This window comes from Colletotrichum gloeosporioides, assembly GCF_011800055.1.
Source record: "Colletotrichum gloeosporioides strain Lc1 chromosome Unknown consensus_7, whole genome shotgun sequence".
NCBI lineage: Eukaryota > Fungi > Ascomycota > Sordariomycetes > Glomerellales > Glomerellaceae > Colletotrichum > Colletotrichum gloeosporioides.
The window spans coordinates 38,758-56,927 of record NW_025544652.1 but is presented as its reverse complement, the minus strand read 5'-3'; the positions used below and the strand labels follow the sequence as shown (position 1 = coordinate 56,927).

The 18,170-nt window shown below is 55.5% G+C and overlaps 3 protein-coding genes across 3 annotated transcripts; 2 read left to right on the top strand and 1 right to left on the bottom strand.

Moving 5' to 3' along the window:
- Nucleotides 1–457: 457 nt before the first annotated feature.
- Nucleotides 458–3,118, top strand: GCG54_00001446 (Pyrrolocin cluster transcription factor fsdR; the record flags this gene model as incomplete). The annotated part of the gene is made up of 6 exons (XM_045401562.1): nucleotides 458–922; nucleotides 980–1,196; nucleotides 1,251–1,282; nucleotides 1,332–2,688; nucleotides 2,756–2,898; nucleotides 2,960–3,118. 6 exons carry the CDS (start codon nucleotides 458–460, stop codon nucleotides 3,116–3,118), a joined length of 2,373 nt encoding a protein of 790 aa, XP_045270291.1.
- A 7,429-nt stretch (nucleotides 3,119–10,547) lies between these two features.
- Nucleotides 10,548–12,017, top strand: GCG54_00001445 (Nitrogen metabolite repression protein nmr; the record flags this gene model as incomplete). Its single annotated transcript, XM_045401561.1, has 1 exon — nucleotides 10,548–12,017. One exon carries the CDS (start codon nucleotides 10,548–10,550, stop codon nucleotides 12,015–12,017), a length of 1,470 nt encoding a protein of 489 aa, XP_045270290.1.
- A 2,407-nt stretch (nucleotides 12,018–14,424) lies between these two features.
- On the bottom strand, nucleotides 14,425–16,532 carry GCG54_00001444 (putative peptide transporter ptr2; the record flags this gene model as incomplete). Its single annotated transcript, XM_045401560.1, has 5 exons — nucleotides 14,425–15,131; nucleotides 15,181–15,248; nucleotides 15,300–15,800; nucleotides 15,851–16,178; nucleotides 16,286–16,532. 5 exons carry the CDS (start codon nucleotides 16,530–16,532, stop codon nucleotides 14,425–14,427), a joined length of 1,851 nt encoding a protein of 616 aa, XP_045270289.1.
- Nucleotides 16,533–18,170: the final 1,638 nt, after the last annotated feature.

The following is an 18,170-nucleotide window of genomic DNA, read 5'->3' as shown; positions in this document are numbered from 1 at the left end:
ATAAGAAAGTCTGGCTGGTCGTGATGTTTTTCGACCTGGGTTCCATCACATCTGTAGTACGCATAACATGGTCATGGAGTTTGGCCTCCTAAAATTGTACATCGCGACTATGGCGGATGCAATTTCAGATATTCGGCGTTAACAACCGGGTATCTCCGTGAATGACGACGGATGGCGGCGCCAAAATCGTTGCCTAGTAATGGAGGGATGTGATCCTTCCAGAGAAACAAAAGATACTGATATCATATCCTTCTATCCTGCAGATATCTGGGCCCTGTCCAGACACAGTCGAGCAGTCCAATCCTGCACTTTTACGTGACCTCCGGCCCGTCAACATCCACACACATTCCGGATCCGGCCAACGTTCAACCACACAGACCCGGCCCGGAACCTTCGTCACGGACTTGAACTCCGAAGATTCCCCCCTTTAACCCCCCAACCACCCCAAAAGAATAAGATGCACAATATGGAGCCTGAGACGAGTCCGCACGGGGGCAGCAACAGTGACGGCGGCGCAGACCCCCAAACCGCCAACGGCAACGGCAACGGCAACGGCAACGGCAGCGGCGCTCCCACGAAGCGTTCCCGCGTGCTCCTCTCATGCGGCCCATGCCGCACGTCCAAGCTGAAATGTGACCGCTCCGAACCCTGCGGGCAGTGCCTCAAGAAGTCCCGTCCGGAGGGGTGCATCTACGCGCCGAAGCCCCAGAAGCAGAAGCCCACCAAGGGCATGGCGGCCCGGCTTAAACGGCTGGAGGGCATGGTGCGGACGATGATGGATGACGGTGCTTCGCTTCCGCAGGGTGCCACGCCGACGATGGCCAGGGAGGAGGGCGTCGCGCAGCCCGGTGGCCAGTTCGTTCAGGGGGAGAGCTCGACGACGTATGTCGGGGCTACGCACTTTGCGGCGATTCTTGACGATGTAAGTTGCCCGCTGCTCTTGATCGCGAGGCCTGAGAGACTAACAGACGGGACCCAGATCGAGGACATGAAGAACTACTTTGAGGAGCCTGAAGTGAATGAAGATTGGAGCGGTGATAGCCCTGATCAGACCGATGAGCTCGAGTCGCCGGATGTGTTGCTCTTTTCGAGGAACATGCCTCGTAACCGGGAAGACCTGATGAGGCTCATCCCTGAGAAGAAGATTGTCGACCGTCTCGTCATGAGATACTTTTCCTCTCAAAGCCCATCACAGCGTGAGCAACTCTCTAGCAAAGGGTATCCTGTATAACATCGCTAACACAGAGCAGACATCGTCCACAGGCCAACGTTTGTCAAACAGGTTCGTCATCAGACCTCCAAAACCCATGATGATGCTAACCGTCTCCTAGTACGCCACCTTCTGGAAGAACCCCTCCGCAATCTCAATCAACTGGCTGGCCCTCCTCTTCATGATCATGTCCCTCGGCGTCTTCTACTCGACCTTCCTCGCCCCGCACGAGCTCACCTCCGACTCCCCGCTCCCGCCCATGGACCGCTTCAAGCTCTTCCGCGCCGCCGCCGCGTGGTGCCTCGTCTGGGGCAAGTACACCCAGCCCTCCATCGGCACGATCCCGCCCTTCATTCTCTACGTCGAGGCCGAGTTCATCATCTCCCGCGCCGCCCAGATGAACTGCTACCTCCTCTCCTCCGTCTGCCTCCGCCTCCTCCTCAAGATGGGCCTGCACCGCGAGCCCTCCAAGCTGACAAACATCTCCGCCTTCGAGGGCGAGATGCGCCGCCGCATGTGGAACATGGCCGTCCAGATGGACCTCCTCGTCTCCTTCCACATGGGCCTGCCCAGCATGCTCAACGGCATCGACTGCGACGTCGACCTCCCCCGCAACCTCGTCGACGAGGACTTTGACGAGCACACCCCCGAGCTGCCCCCGCCGCGGCCCCTGACCGACTACACCGAGATGACGTACCCCATCACCAAGTCCTCCCTGATGCGCGTCTTCGGCCAGGTCGCGCGCCAGGCGCACCTGCTCGCCCCGCCGCCCTACGCCGAGGTCATGCGCCTCGACGGCCTGCTCAACGACACCTGGCGCGCCGTGCCGCAGTTCATGATGGTCAAGCCTCTCGAGCAGTGCGTCACCACGCCCGCGATGCAAGTCATCCAGCGCTTCGGCCTGGCGTCGCTGTACAACAAGAGCAGGTGCGTCCTGCACCGCCGCTTCCTCCTCGAGCCGGTGCCCAAGAGGGAGCACGACTACTCGCGCTGGCAGTGCCTCGAGGGCGCCACGACGCTGCTCGAGTTCCAGAACACCATCTGGCACGCCTGCCAGCCGGGCAACATGCTCGCCCAGAACGGGTGGTTCGTCTCCTCGCTGGCCGTGCACGACTTCCTGCTCGCGGCCATCATTCTGTACCTCGCCGTCGGGCACGAGCAGTTCTGGCAGCAGGGCGGCGAGTTTCTGCCCGAGTGGATGGACAGGATGAATCCCAGGCCTACGAAGGAGCACCTCCTGCATCTCCTGCAGCGGTCCTACTCTGTCTGGGTGAGCATCGCCGCGGACGTGCCCGAGATCAAGAAGACGGCGGACGTGTTGGAGACGATGTTGGGCAAGCTAGGCTCGCCGCCCAGTTCGCCGCCGAAGGAGGACGGCGTGCGGCAGACGGCTTCGGTGCAGTGGAGCGAGGGGACCGGGACATCGGGGACACTGTCCAGCCGCGACGCGCAGCTCCTCACGAATCTTTCACTCAGCGGTAAGGACATTTTTGACTTCTTCACACGTAGAGTGTCCTCTATAAAATGGCTAACTTCTTGTAATAGACGCGGCATCGTTTCCTTCAAGCGTCACGAACCAGGTGACCAATCACTTCCAGCCCCTGAGCTTTGTCAGCCCGGGCTTGGGATCGAGCGACTCTGCTGCGCTCGACCGTGGATGGATTGAGGTTGGCAACGAAATGGACTGGGTAAGTCTTCATCCAGCAAGGGCAAGTGTTCGCCGGGAGACAGCTGCCTAACTCGGAACAGCGCTACTTTGACAACATCATGGGCCAAACCAACAACGATCCCATCGGCGACTTCGACGCGGCCCAGTCGACGCCGTGGTTCGACCGAGGACCGCTCCCCAACGACTTTGACTTCTCGGCTGCCGGGGCTTGGGACCCGAACATGGGACAACAAGGTTGAGGGGTCAGAGGAACGTCCTATGCCGTTTTCTACAATGAGCTACAAGGGTTTGCATATTTTCACGGCCACGCACCATATGCCGCTGCCAGGGCGGGCTCGGCAGCTGATGGAGCTGAACCTAGCACCTACGCGCGTTTCGTCTGCATGTACGCACACCTTCTCGAGCAAACAGGAGCCTGGCCGGGACAGGTACATGGGGCTGCGGCTCCGCGAGCTGCTTCTGTCCTCCGGGCCTGGCGAGAACAACAGCTTGGCCGGGTGGAGAAGCACACGCTGGGGACCTTTTGAATCCCTCAACACGCAATATCGGTGCCCACAGCGAAGATGGGCCCGTGGGGGAAAGAGCTTGACCACCAGACCAGCGGCAGGGATACCAAAATGAGTCTGCTCAGGTGACTCGAAAGTTGACTCCCAGGTAGGGGCTCTTGATAGCAATAGACGCCGTGACCCCGGATTTCTTGCTCTTTGGGTTCTCTTGGCTTTTGCCCCCCCCAAAAGCCCCCCAAAACCAAAAGCTGGCTGGACCGATGGCGTGCGAGGGCGGCGGCCGTCCTCCGGGGAATCGGACCCTGCGCTTGCTTCCGTGACGAGGGGTCTTTCCCAACGAGCGAGACAGGATCGAAACTGTGACGTAAAAGCCCGGTGGCCCACCCTTGCGATGCGGCCGGCGGCGAAGGGGCGCGGCGAGCCTAACGGAACCGCAGACGATGAGCACGAGGTCGGTCGGGCGGCCATGGTGGTTTCCCGGTGTTTCTGTTCCATTGCACGCAACCTGCGTCTCGTCGGCGTCGTCTCCATAGCCGTGGTGTAGGGGAAGCGTCGTTCCGACATGCAAAAGCTGGCGCATCCGTACGACGGTGCCCTACAAGGCATGGGCCATCTTCCCCGCAAAATCCGCAAATTGACGGCAGCGAAGCGGGCCCTGTTTGCATTAGACCAGCATCCGGAGCAGCAATATGCTGGAGCTGGTGGCCCTCCCATTCCCAGAATGAGGCTGGCTGCTGAGCGGAAGAAAAGTCATGGTCACAAATGGTGTGTTGCGTATGGATCATTCCATCCTGTGTTCAACGACACAACTGCAGCTTGGCATCACAAACCTTGCGGCGCAGTATCTCGTGGTGACCTCGTTTTGGGCGTGTGGCATACACCTCCGCGGAGATGCCCGCTTCGACGGTGAGGGGGAAACGTTGACATATGAGCAGACGGAAGGCCAGTCGGCCTGGTGGATGACGGCATGCACGGCGTTTTGGACGTTTAGCTGGGTCCATTTGTACGTAATGGAAAGAATGCGGTGCTAGCAAGGTCGGCATTGCGCGATGGTTTGACCTGCCATTGGCGCGTCGTCGCCCGAGCTTCTTGTTTCTGTCTCTGTTTGTCAATCCAATTACAGAGCTGGGCAGTTTCCCATTAGCCGGGTTTGAGATGTGCTTATCTTTGTCCGCCAGCCTTCATTTCGCCATGTCTCGCCCCTCGGGATCTGCCTAGGAGCACTTTAGGGGATTGAAATGGGCGGGTAATTGTCTGTCGTCCCAAGGCGGCGGGCCGGATCGCTGGTGATGGACGTGTGTGTGTGTGTGTGTGTGTGTGTGTGTGGAAGAACGGTCGCAGCAGCTGCACGTCTGGACTTTCAGCAGCGGCGGCACCGCCGCAGGTTCCGCCTTGCCTCATCCTCCGCGATGTGGATGCCCCGCTGAGATGCATTTGAATGTTGCGGCTTTGTCTGGGCCCTCTTCTAGGTTTGCAAACTGCTCAACTTCAATGCAGTGTCTCTGCAAACCAAGTCGTTGACGTCTCCAGATATCCAAGACGTCGTTGACAGTGAACGGCAGAGTCTCCCGTCGATGTCAACGCATGTCTCGCTCAGATGCAGGTGTTGTTGGTTTCCGTCCATTTCCGATGTAGTGCATGCTGCGCACCCTTCAGCAGCATCTTGGCCGGCAATGATGGCGTTCGAGTATCCAATGGCACGATTGACGTGAGGCAGCTGGGACGAATCGGCCTGGCGTCTGGTGCGCCTCCATGTAGCCCGTAGGCCAGGAATTTGATCCTTCTGTAGCCGACGTGCATGAAGGGCCTGGGACACAAAATAGACGGCGGCGCGCGGTTTGGTGCTGGGTAATACCTGGAAGAAACAGACGCTGCTGCCGGTGCGAGGGCGACACTAGTCGTTGAGCCAGAGGCTAATCTGAGACCTGCAGAAGATGAGGCTAGAGCCTGGGGTTCGCATCCGCTGCATCGTGAGAGAGTGCGGGTTGGACATATCCGACTTTGAGCTGAATTTCCCCATCGCAGGCCAGGATTGCGATATTTCGGTGCTTCCACGTCTTTCGCCTGAGAGCCGGGAGTGGGGCCGGCCGTGTACACCTGGGACCACCGGTGCTGCGACTGAACGAATGGGCCCACGCCCGTGACTTTCATATACTACCCGCATCTATGTAGTGTACCTTGCCGCGAGAAGAACCCCGTCGTGGAGGCATTCCCTTGAGCGGTGACCTCAGGACTTGTGCACAATGAGGTCGTAGATGGTGAAACCGCGCAATGCATATACGGAGACGGCTCCGTAGGGTGCCATCGTCCGCTGCGTGGAGAGGTGCCGCGGTGCCTTGCGCGTATGGTGGGAGGCAGAGTTGTGTAGGCCAACATTCAACGTGGGCCGCGCAGATTTCTGTACATCACGTTTCGGAGTGTGGAGACTCTTGTTGCCAGAAAAAGTTTGCACACGCCTCGGAGGATTGTAATTTGTGGCATCGGGATGGACTCCGATCACCGTTCGACGTCGACGGCGGCGAGCCAATTGGCAAGGTGTGGAGACCCTGATTTGCGCCGGGGGTTGACCGGAGCGATAGTGCTTAAATAAAACGACCCGTGCCATGCCCTGTGCCCTTTGCGGGAGGTGCACTGGTGGGATAGGCGGACGGGAGGTTATCAAGGTGCATCCGTCGTGTCTTATCGGGATCATCGTCAGTGCCCTGGGCCGGGTGACGACTTGCCGTGAAATTGCGCAGAGAGGCACAGGCGACAAGCGGATGTCTCGGTCTGATGTGATGGCAACGCCGCTCGAGCACCCGCCGTCAGGATTCGTGTATCTGGCCAGCCGGCGGTCATCTCGTCGGTGAAGAATCGGAGGACTGAGTCAATTTGCGGTTGCGGCGTGTGTAAGATGGCGTAAGACGTCGTCCGTCGCGTGCTGTGGAGGTAGACTGATCACTGCCAGATGCTCCTCATGTACCCGAGCAGGTATCTCGATCGGACGGGTACAAGACATGCGGCACCCACCAGGTCCGCAGGATACTGTACCTTTTTTCAGGCAAGGTAGCCGACGGTCTGGTGGTCTTGCAAGGTTGGCATTGGTTGCAAAAGTAGCACGGGGTGAGCCACAAGCAGGCCGGCCTTGGAAGGGAAGGGTAAGGTACGGGGGGGTAAACTGCAGTCTACTTGCGTCGAGGCGGAAGGGGACATGGGGAAGAGAGAGAGGGACAAAAAAAAAAATTTCAGCAAAGATAAGGAAAATTTTTCTGAAGCAGCAGCAATGCACAAAGAATGGGGACAAATGGCAATAGCACACGGTGAAAAGTCCTCCAAGCAGCAAAACAACGTTTAGCTGTAGGTAAGAGTAACTGGGTAAGAGAAAGTCCCAGCCAACAGGAGACAAGCTCTTACATAATAAGCCCAACCTTGGAGCTGGCGGGAACAGTCGAGAGAAAACTACAGTGGATGGCGGGCCTGGGGACGTCCCGGTAAAAGGCCGATTCAGTGAGCATGTCTTCGATCCCCGACGGTCGGGAGCCCTGAGGTTTCCGTACCTAAGGTACTAACCTGGAAGTGTGAGGTAGATACACCGTACGGACGGTACGGCCATCGGTACCTTACCTTACGGTTGCGTGCAGGAAACTGGACTGCCCGAGTAAGGCAGGCCCTCTAATTACAGAATACCTTACCTACTCTCTTGAACTGCACGCTGTATTATTCCGGGTACACGTGCTCCCTCCCCGACTGCGTGTCGGTTGAGGTATCCGTTGATTGCACCACTCATGTCTCTGGTATCCCCTCCACCACCACATCATCCTGCTCCTCTTACTCGATTCTCCCACCACATCACATCAATCATGCTCACTCCCACTCTCAAAAAGTCACTCTCATTAGCCATGTACCGTATGACTCCATCCCCGTGCTACATACCTCTCTGACGAGTCTCCATCCCTCATGTTGCCATGCTCATATCCATGTCCTCCCGTCCCCGTCCCCGTCATCCTTGGCCTAGTCAGCAATAACAGCCCAGGCCCGGCCCAGCCAGCCAGCCAGCAAGCTGCTGCAACACGGGCACGCTTCCGGGTTGCGGCCCCTCATGGATGGGTTGATGGCTGGTGTTTCCGCTCGATGGGGCCCCAGTTGCTGCGCTTGCATCAAAGACGGCGGGAAAAACGCAACGTGCTCGAGCTTGCAAATGAGCTGTTCAACCCTCGTGGGCTCGTGGGTTCGTGTACGAGTGCCCGTGGCCGCCGGCGAAGATTCAATTATTAACAGAAAACCCTCCCAAACGCCAAAGGGCAACTCTCCATGCAAGAACCGCCGCGTCTGGCGTGCCCTGTTTTTGACTTGTGTGTGTAAGGTACCTGGCCACCACTCCCAGATTCTAATAATTAAAATACAAATCCATGACAACTCGAACTGCTGCTGTGCCTACGCAAGTCGAATAAACTTTCGTTTCTGCCTCTCTGCTGTTGCACCAATTCTGCCCAGTAAATCCTAAACTGTGGTCTCGAGTCTCGTCTTGTTTGTCCCATCGTCCTTCCTATCTCAGGGAGCCTGGAACCTGCCAGTTGCGTTTGCATTTGCCTTTGCTTCCCAAGCTAGCAAATCCCATCTCTTCATCCACACTGCACTTTTTCCACCCTCATCAGTCCCCTCTTATTTTCCCCGTCTCTCTCACTTCCATCCTTTTTTGCACCTCACTCTGCACCTTTCCTCCTTTGACCACACACCGCATCTACCTTACTTACAGGTTGCCATCTGGTTCTTGTAACTGTCCGTCGTTCAACCAGCAACCTACCACTGCACGGTCCAGACAGCAACATAAACCCTTGTCCGTTTCCAGTTGGTCAAATCAACACACGGACTGACTAGGACCGGTATCAAAAGCTTTGATACTCTCCTCAACTGAGGTCATCTGGTCTTCGCCCCCCCCCCCCCCCCCCCCCCCCCCCCCCCCCCCCCCCCNCCCCCCCCCCCCCCCCCCCCCAGGTGCTTTACCTAGAACGAGTTGGATCGCTTTCTTTTTCCTGCCGGCCCAGTCCTATTCTAAACCGTCCGACTTTCGTCAGAGTGGACGTTCTCCTCCGATCGTCTCACCTCATAAGGTTCGACTTCACATAAGCCGGCCCCATATCTCTTCGCACTCTGCAGAAACTCCCTTGCCATCTGCAGGCAACAGAGCCGCCCAACGACACAACAAGAAGGCCAGCGCGACGTACAACACGACCCAAGACCCCCTCTCAACGAAATCATCATCTGATCCGGCCGTTACCCACCGTGGATCTCTCTTCTCCTTCCCCATTGTCGTCTGTACGCTGCGCCCTACGTAGCAAACAACAAGCGACAGACAGACCGACCTCCATCCGGGACGCAGCCATCAACCCATACACCGCTGCTGCTGCTGCTGCTGCTGCTGCTGCTGCTGCTGCTGCTGCTGCTGCTGCTGCTGCTACTAGTTCCTCTCTCTCTCTCTCTCCGAAATCAGCCAGCTTCGCTTCGGATCTCCACGCCGAACTCCCACCTCGCTCGGCCGTGTCTAGCCCAGCGACTCATCCCAAACGACCAGGCCACGAGGCAATCCGGCCAGTAACGCTCCTCTCGCAGACAGGGGCACGGTCAACCAGTTTTCCCCCCGGTTGGACGGTTTGGACAAGACCTTGCGCCGTGAGCCCTCCGATGCAGATTATCGGTGGATAACCCGACGACGACAGCAAGTCCAAGAAGCACGCACACCCGCATCACCCTGACAAAACTGGCCTGACTGGGCAAGTCGACTTACAGCACGTTGCTCACTTGACTGAGACCGACAGGGGACAGGCACACCTCTCACACGCACCTCACTCACTTCAGCCAACGTTGGTCTTTCTCTCGCTCTCACACGCACACACGCACATACTCTCACACTGAGCACTTATCTACGACCTTACACCTACCTCAGCTACACACGCCTTGCATACGTGTGTGCCTCTATCTACACACCTTACAGGCGCATCATCTCATTTACCCAACGCCCCTCCATCATTCTACAGCTTCTGCAGCTGCCAACGGCCAACTCCCTGGGCACTTATCTCAGGAACAACCCGCCTAATACGAGACAGTGTGCGACAATCCTCGCGAGATAGATATCCTGCCCCGAATCTCTCTTATCAGCCAGGGAGAACCTCGACTGGCTCCTGCCAAATTCTGTGTCTTTCACCAAAGGTCACTTAATTACCTGCTTTAGTACCTGCTCTCAAGTCAAGCACGCGCCCACCACCGCCAACACCCCCTTCCAGCCCAAACGGATACCACCATCGCCGCCTCCGCCGACGGACGCAGCCTAGTGTTTATCCTTTCATTCCCCAGATCTTTGATCGACCTCGGGCCTGGACAGGCTTACGCCCATCTCGCCGTCCGTCCTGCGTCTGCAGCTGCAAGCTTGGCCATCGCCTGTTTGCTGGGGTAAACCCCGCCATCGACAAAAAGAGGAGCTGACTTTGATAACGGCGTTTGCTATCTATCTCGCCATTCTGCTCAGCCGACCCCTCAGGGTTCTTGAATCATTCCGAACCACCACCACCACACGTTCTGTTCCTGGGACCGGGACCGCGACTGCATATAATTATTTTTCGAAAACGCACCCCGTCACCTCGGCTCTCACCTCACCTCTGCCTTTCCATCCGCGCCTCTTGCATTCACTCCGTCTCATTGCTGCCCCCTCGGCGTCTCGCACCTTGCAAGTTGCGCTCGCGTGCCGCCTACCCTTACGCAGACAGACGCAGAGACCTGCACTTGGCCCGTTCGGTCCTCCCCTATTTCGCGATAGCAATCCGGCCTGCTATAGGTTCGACTTTGGCTTTTACGTACCGGTTTGTCATGGTTGATACTCGTCTGTAAAACATTCCCATCAACTCGACCCCGACAATAGGAGAAAGCGAGCCGTTTTCGGGACATCCATCACATCACCGTCCCCCTCCGAACCAAAGGTCTTTTCCACAAACCAAGACCGCACTTACACCCTCCTTCGGCGCAATTCTCTGGGGGAAATAGCGGGGTTGACGACAAGCCCTTGCACTTGCACCACCTACCTTCCGCATTTTCACAACTCAAAACCTTTCAGCCGCCGCTGCCTTCGGTTGCCCTTTCGGTGCCTGCTCTCCCACCCCGCGCCCGAGTAGTTCATCCCAGAGACTTCTAAATGGTCACCCTGATGCCTTCCCAACTTAACGGGGTTGGGATTCCCATCCGACCCGCAAAGCAACAGCAGCAGCAACAACAACAGCAGCAGCAGCAGCAAGACCACTCAAATCACCACTACCACGGCGACTCGGCAGTCTACAGCACCGTAAGAACGCACAAGCACTCGCGCTCCTCATACTCCGAGTCGTCTCCGCTGGCGGCTTCGAGAAACAACTCGTTGACCTTCCGCCCCTTCAAGCGTCCGATGCCCACCCCTAACAAGACCATTGCAGTCATCAACGCCGCCGGTCGCCAGGCTGCCTCTTTCATCAGAGTCGCCACCGCCGTTGGCTACCATGTCCGCGCCCAGCTGAGGAATCTTGAGGGTGTTGTGGCAACCGAAGTAAACTCAAATCCCAACGTCACCGTCCTTGTCGGCGAGCTCTACACAAGACACAAGCCTACGCCCGACAACAGAGACGTGACAACAAACGGTCCCATCTCCGGCGTAGGCGTGAACCATGACTTGATCAACGATCTCTTCCGCGGCGTCCAGCTCGCCTTCATCAACACCACATTTTATGGAGACGAGTTCCAAATCGGCAAGGCACTTGCCGATGCCGCAAAGAAGGCAGGTGTTCAGCACTACGTCTACTCTTCCATGCCGGACCACGCAGCCTACAACTCCGAGTGGCCGTCGCTGCCTCTCTGGGCCGCCAAACACCAGGTTGAGGAATACGTGCGCAAGATTGAGCTGCCTGCAACCTTCGTCTACACAGGCATCTACAACAACAACTTCACCTCCCTGCCGTACCCTCTCTTCTGCATGGAGCTCATGCCGGACGGTTCTTTCCAATGGCAAGCCCCTTTCCATGAGGATGTGAAGCTGCCTTGGCTCGATGCCGAGCATGATGTTGGCCCGGCCATCCTCCAGGTTTTCAAGGACGGCGTATCCAAGTGGAAAACGAAGCGCGTTGCACTGGCATGGGAGATGCTCACCCCCCGCGAGGCCTGCGAGGTCTTTGCCAGGGGTGTTGGGCGGCCCGTGAAGTACATTCGGGGTCCCATCGATTTGAAGGTAAAGATTCCCAACGGATACCGCCAGCAGCTCGAGGCTTTGGAGAAGCTGTTCTCGCTGGGCCACGACGACCCCAAGAAACAACCTCCTTACTTTGGTGACGCCGAGTTGGAGGAAAACTGCCTTTCCCAGTCAATGGCCCTCTGGGAGGGTCCGCGAGGTCTCGAGGAGTACGCGCAGGAAGCTTTCCCTTTGGAAGAGCAAGCCAACGGGCTTACGTGGATGTTGGAGGAGGAAGAAGATGCAACCGAAGACGATGCGGCTCCGGTCCACGGCGCGAACATTCCCGGCGCTCGCCAGCCCGAGCACGAGGTGCAGCAGGAAGAAGACGACGACGAGTACTCTGAGGATGAAGATGAAGGTCTTACCATGAGGGGCCTGAAGAGAGACGAAGAGGAATGGCTTGCTTAAGAGCCTGGAGACGATATGCCTTGACAAACCGGTGGCACCACTCGGTTTCGGCTGCCATGGCTCGAACGACCTTTGAAGCACATCACACACAACCCACACATGACATACACATTGCATGCAGCGGCGTCTGGGCGAGGAGGAAGGAAAAACAAAAATGACGGGAAATCGGTTCGGAAAAAAAGTGCGCGTTCGGGGATTGAGATTTTCGTTCTTTTGGCTGCCCGGCAGAAACGCATGTCTCATGCTTCCCTCTGGGGGTCAATCTGTCTGGGTCAGCTGTTTGGTTTCAGTGATGGTGATGACGGCTCTTTGCTCGATTTCATTTTCCCATGGGCTGGCATGGCGTTGCGTGGTCGACAAAACAAAAAGTAAGGAACGGCGAGTAATGCATAGCTCGCGGGCGATTCGAATTGGGTGCTTTATGCTTTTTGCCGCTCCCCATGAAAGCATTGCGTCGGAGAAAGACAGGAAATAGGTCACCAATATAACGAGACGTATTTATTTCAACACCGTTCAGCAAACAACGTAATAGTGACGAAGGGCCCGCGGAACATGAGAGCTGGGACCTAGGGGAACGGTCGCTTTTACATATTTATCCTTGATTGTGTGGCCAGGTTGCGGAACGTGACTCTGGATGCCGCGAGGGCGGCAGCGGCCGTTCGTGCCCTTGCTCCCAGCGTGGGGGTTTCCGCAGCGCTGGCCAGAAGAGTCCCGATTCGGTGAGGCCCGCGTGGGACGGTCAACCATCCAAGGCCACCGACGGTATCCGTTCTTGGTGTAGGTTTAGCAGGTTGAATTAAAGAATAAAAAATTAAATAAAAACCAAAATTGACCATCGTGGGGCCGGCCGGCCGCCGCCAAAGATGTGCACATGGGGGGGACCCGGGACTTGCATGAGATGACTTCATTCTTATTTTTAAGGGGGGGGCCGCTGCCGCCCTTTCGGTTTCTTCAGTGTCACTTATTTCTCCTTTGGGTTTGGCACGCGGGTAAGTACTCGTTCATCTGATGAAGAAGTTATTGATCCTTGGCGTTGAAGTGATACCCTCTTCTAGGAAGGTTTCCATCACAGCTGTCATTTCTCACAATGGGGGGACTATGCAAGAACATCCAGATGTGTCGAGCCTGGGGGTTCTCTCTCGTCTCTGCTCGGATACACACGGATATAACTTGAACATACACATACACACATAGAGAGAGAGAGAGAGAGAGGACCCATCGTCCTTGACTCCTTGGTGTTGCAATCTGATAAGGAACTGGTCCTGGCCCCATCTCTTCTTCCCCAGAACTGGAAATCGTGACGATAAGCAGGGGAGCGTGTTGCCACGCGTGGGAGCCGACTGAAACCGAGTCGTGGGATTTCCTTCTCTTTTCTTCTTACTTTCCCTTGCGTGTGGTCTGATGAGCTGTGAAAGTGATGTTGCGATGGCATGAGTACTTCAAGCAGTGCTATGAGATGGCATCCGTCAACTTGAACAAGCCCGATAAGCACAGCAATTTATTCAAGATAAGTGCTTGTGTATACATTGCTTCTGCAACGGGTTGGACAGCCGGGAGATGTGACGAACGATGTCCGCTTCACCGTAATCCGGGCTTAAGAGGATCGATCTCAAAAGCATCTATGAAACGATGCCGTAAGATCACCATGGTCTTTACTAGGGCCCATCTCCTCACTCACGGCCTTCATCGCTCACCTGAAATCTCTACGAGAACGCCGATCATGTATCGTTCTCAGTGAAATGAGTTATCGGTGAGTTTCCGAAGGGCTTTCCCCCTATCCACTCTCACCTGAGGACCCTCTGTCAGGGGAGCACTCCCAACAGGAGCGCCGTCCGGCCCAGACACAAGCTGTAACTACTGTCGCAATGATTTACAACGCCGTGAAAGTCTTGGGTCGTTTATTTCATGTCTTCTGCCGATTGAATCGCGGCGCAGCATCTCATGGGTTTAGCTCACACTTGGCTGGCAGAATCGATCACCTCCATGATAATGTGACTCGAAAAAGACGAAGGACACCTCTCACTGTGACTATGGGCGATTAAAGCCATACTAGAGGTCATAGTCGCTTCGCATTTACTGTTTGATTCCTCGAGGTGGTCTTATTCGATTTGCAGTGGCAGTTTAGGGGGAGGATGGCCTACCCGCCCATTGGCAGGTGTCACAGGTCTCTGCAGTTCAATGGACTTTTCCACAAGTATCATCCAGTGAAGTTTTACATATCGGTATCATCATTGTATGTGCCCGTAAGAACAACCTCCGCCAGTGCTCTTCAGCCTACCAAACGGCGCTCGTCCCCTAGGCCCCCTATCAACACCGTAGCCCACCTCTCACTGAACCACAGCAGCTTTGCCCCAAACTCGCAGAGACTATTAAGTGAAATTCATTTACGACTGGCATTGGGCATTCTCTAGTACTTCTTTCCTGGCTCAGCCAACTCATTCATCTCGTGTCCCAAAACACCCCCACTGGGAGCAGTTCCAGCACCAACACGACCTTCAGGCAACTCGTTCATGGCGTCTTCCTCGGCGTCCAATCCGCGGAACTGAACCCAAAAGATTGCGCCTGCTACGGCGGCTAAGACAGCTACGATGCCATAATTCCAAACGAGGTACGGATCCGCACTCAGGGGAGTGAACGCCTGGCCCAGCGCAGCCGAGATGGCAGACATGAACAGCGCAACAGCTTGCACCATGGACCGCATGTTCTTCGGCGCCTTGCTGAAGGCATACTCCAAGCTGGTGATGCTGGCAAAGATCTCCGACAGGGCGATGAGCACGTATGCGCCGGTCTGGGCCCAGACCAGGATGTCGACGTTGGGACAAGGTTCGCCGTTCGGCAAGTTGCCGGAGGCGTTGTCGCCGCAGACGGATTTCTTGTAGATGTAGTATTGGAGGACGCACGCCCAAACCATGGCCGCGGATCCGGTGAAGAAGCCAAAGGTTATCTTGCGGATGGGCGTGAAGCGGATCTTCATCTTGCGGAGGGTGGGGTACAGCACGAGATCGCAGAGAGGGATGAAGATAAGCAGGGCCAGGGGGTCGAGATTAGACAGAATGTCATTGGGGAGCCCGTTTAACTTCATTGTTGCCGCCTGAGAGACGAGATTGTTGTTCACTGACTAGTGTAAGTTGATAAGCGTGCTGGGTGGGAATGGAAGACGTACACTGGTTGTAAGAAAGCCAGTATATCGGATACCAGGAGAACACAGCGCATGCTGCAAATCCACGACGCCTTGTGAAGGTCAGCATATCTCCCAGATAAGCGTTTGCATCCTTAACCTACAGCTCATCGACCCATGCATCATCATATGTCATCCACTTCGGACGAGTTGCGTCGCTGAACCGAGACGGCTTGACATTCTCCCAAAATGTACCGTCGTGCATGTTCCGCCAGGTTTTCACTGGGTTGATCGACCATCGACCCCTCTGCGCGAAGAAGAACGTTCGCAAAGCCGGACCCAATACAGATCCAGACGGAGGCTGATCGCGATATCTTCCCTTGCCCCACCACATTACCAGAGGGCATAATGCGAGCATACACGTCGGGAGCGTGAAGCTGAGCCAGAAGCCGACGTATTTCTCCGCGTACACCATCGATATCTGACCAACCAAAGCACCGATGTTGATGAAGAGATAGAACCAGTTGTATACTCGGTTGATAGTGATGGCGGGATCCACGATCACCCTCTCGCCGTCCTTCGTCGTTCGCACGGTCAGGTGGTCGATTTCCAGCTGTTCGGTGATCAACGGGCTGATGTTCGGCTTGAAGCCTCCAGTCGCAAATCTTCGACGTGTTAGCAACTTCCCTGCATCTGCGAAACAACTTGACCTTACCCGATTGTAATCATTCCGACGAGAAGCGCGGCCAAGGAGTTCTCATTCGACTTGGTGATGACCGGAGGGATCGCCGAGGAAATAAGAATCAGGTGTCCGACAAGGTCGACAGCGATGGCAATGCAGATGGTCTTGTATCGGCCCCAGTACTTGTCTGCAACCCAGGCGCCGAATAGGGGCATGAAATATTGCCAAAATTGGTTGAATGTAGTGATACCCGTTGAAGCCTGCTGTCCCATGCCTAGAGCACCAGGTTGACCTTTTGGAGAGTCAATGCCACGGCCGGTCGTCGAACCAGGCGGGAGGGGTTGTTGAATAAAGTTGGTAACTAGATCGTGTTAGTCTTTCCCTTCCTCCTGTATTTTCGATTGACCAATACATACACTGGAATCTGGTCAGTCGTGCATTCTGAGGACGATAACCCGGCAAGTCCACTTACAACAATGACAGAGCCATAGTAAGAGAAGCGCTCGCAGAGCTCAACAAAGGCAATGGTGAAGAGCTTGAAGGGTATGTGGTCCGCAACGCGTCGAAGGGTTTTCAGCTCCTCGTCAGTCGGGGCATCGGGCCGGCTCTGAATGCCTCTCTTCTCGTCCAACGAAACATCCTCATAGTACTTCATGTCGTAGGAAACCTCAGTGCTTCGGCTCCCGGCCTGCTCGATTCTGTCTCGATTGGACATCTTGACTGCGATCTCGCCCGCGATGACGACCACAGACACTGGAATGAATGACTTGACTGATTATGGATGAGATGTCGTCCACACTGATAAGCCCGAGGGTGCTGGGTGGTATATATCGTGGCTCGTGGCCCGAAGTATGAAACGCATACGGGAGGCAAGGATGGCGCGAGCTCGTTATCTCGAGGGGTGGAAATGCTCAGGATTGGCTCCAGACAAAACCTGGAGTCGAGCGACGCAGGGATGCATTGGAAGTTCTCAAACGTTGCAAGAACGGACGGTTTGCCTTGCAGATCGTGGGGGAGGGGAAGCAAGTCAGTGGGAGCGGCGACTTGTGGAAGGAAAGGTCTGAGCTCAGGGGCAAGAGCGTATGAGACACCAGACGAGATGGAAGCCAGACGGGCACTTTGCCTGTTGATGGCTTCCCAACTGTGATTTGGTTTTTCAAAAAGTGCCATTTTGGTTGATCGGCTAACGTCTCATTGTCTGTGTGTTAAGCTTGATGCCCAAACTGTCGGGAGCAATCAGACCAGGCGACAATCACTGCCGAAAGTTGGAGGCGTTGCTTCAAACATGACTCTGTCCAGAGCCAGAATACTGGGGTAGAATTTGTCACAGATAGCAACTCCGAGAGACTCATGACTTGTGAAAGGCTGGTCGGGACTGTAAAAATAGGTAGGCCTTCATGTTGTATCACGCGACGTAGGAAGGTAGGGTACCTTTCAGGATCCGAGAAGATAATCTCTGGGAACAGGACGCCGGCATAGAGCACGTAGCATCAAGTGTTGAAGAAAGCTCAGCTGGCGCGTATGACGGTGTCATTCGAGATGTCGCGCTCACTCATACCAGTTTATTGGCTTTGGTTGTCTCTTTGGTGTATGAGGAACCACTCCGACTGGGAAGGAAGTGAAGCTTTGCGGATGTTTCAAGTCCATCGCAACTTTGATGTCGGCGCCAAAGGTAAGCAAGCGCCGGTGATGGAAGCCTCTGAGCTTCAAGGCGGCTCACAAAGACTCAAAATTAGCGAGATCGAAAATGCTCCAGATGAGCTTTCAACTGAACATGCGTCTTCAGGGCAAATGGCGCCGATGTTGAGATACAGAAGAACTCATGACGACATTTGGAGAAGTTCTAAGCGCATGTTGCCAGTCACGCTGCATGAGGAGTGCATTCTGTCTAAGAGTTTTGCTAGCCGGGCAGTGTTAGTTGGCTATCCGGGCAGTGTCCCTATAACTTCAATCGTAGTATACCTCTATAAGGAAGATAATAGTAGAGGAAACAATAGGAGTAGCAGTAACAATAAAGACGATAGACGACGGCGACGACGAAAGTGAGTATATAGGAAAACATAGCTACTTCAGTACAGGATACGAATTACACGTATATGTGGACACTGGCCGGATAACGCTTCCCGGCTAGCAGAACTCCTGCCTAAATTCACAGCAAAATTGGCTAATGATCTCGAAGTATGATACAGTATTCTCTCAATACCTGTAATCGCTTGTAGGCCGCGAACCCGACCTTGAACCACAAGTTTTTAACTTCCATCTTCGACACTGGACTGGCTAACCAGAAGCCATCTCAATCATGCTAAGAAAAGGAAACGATGCCAAGTGCTGGGGTATAGTCGATCGTCTTGAC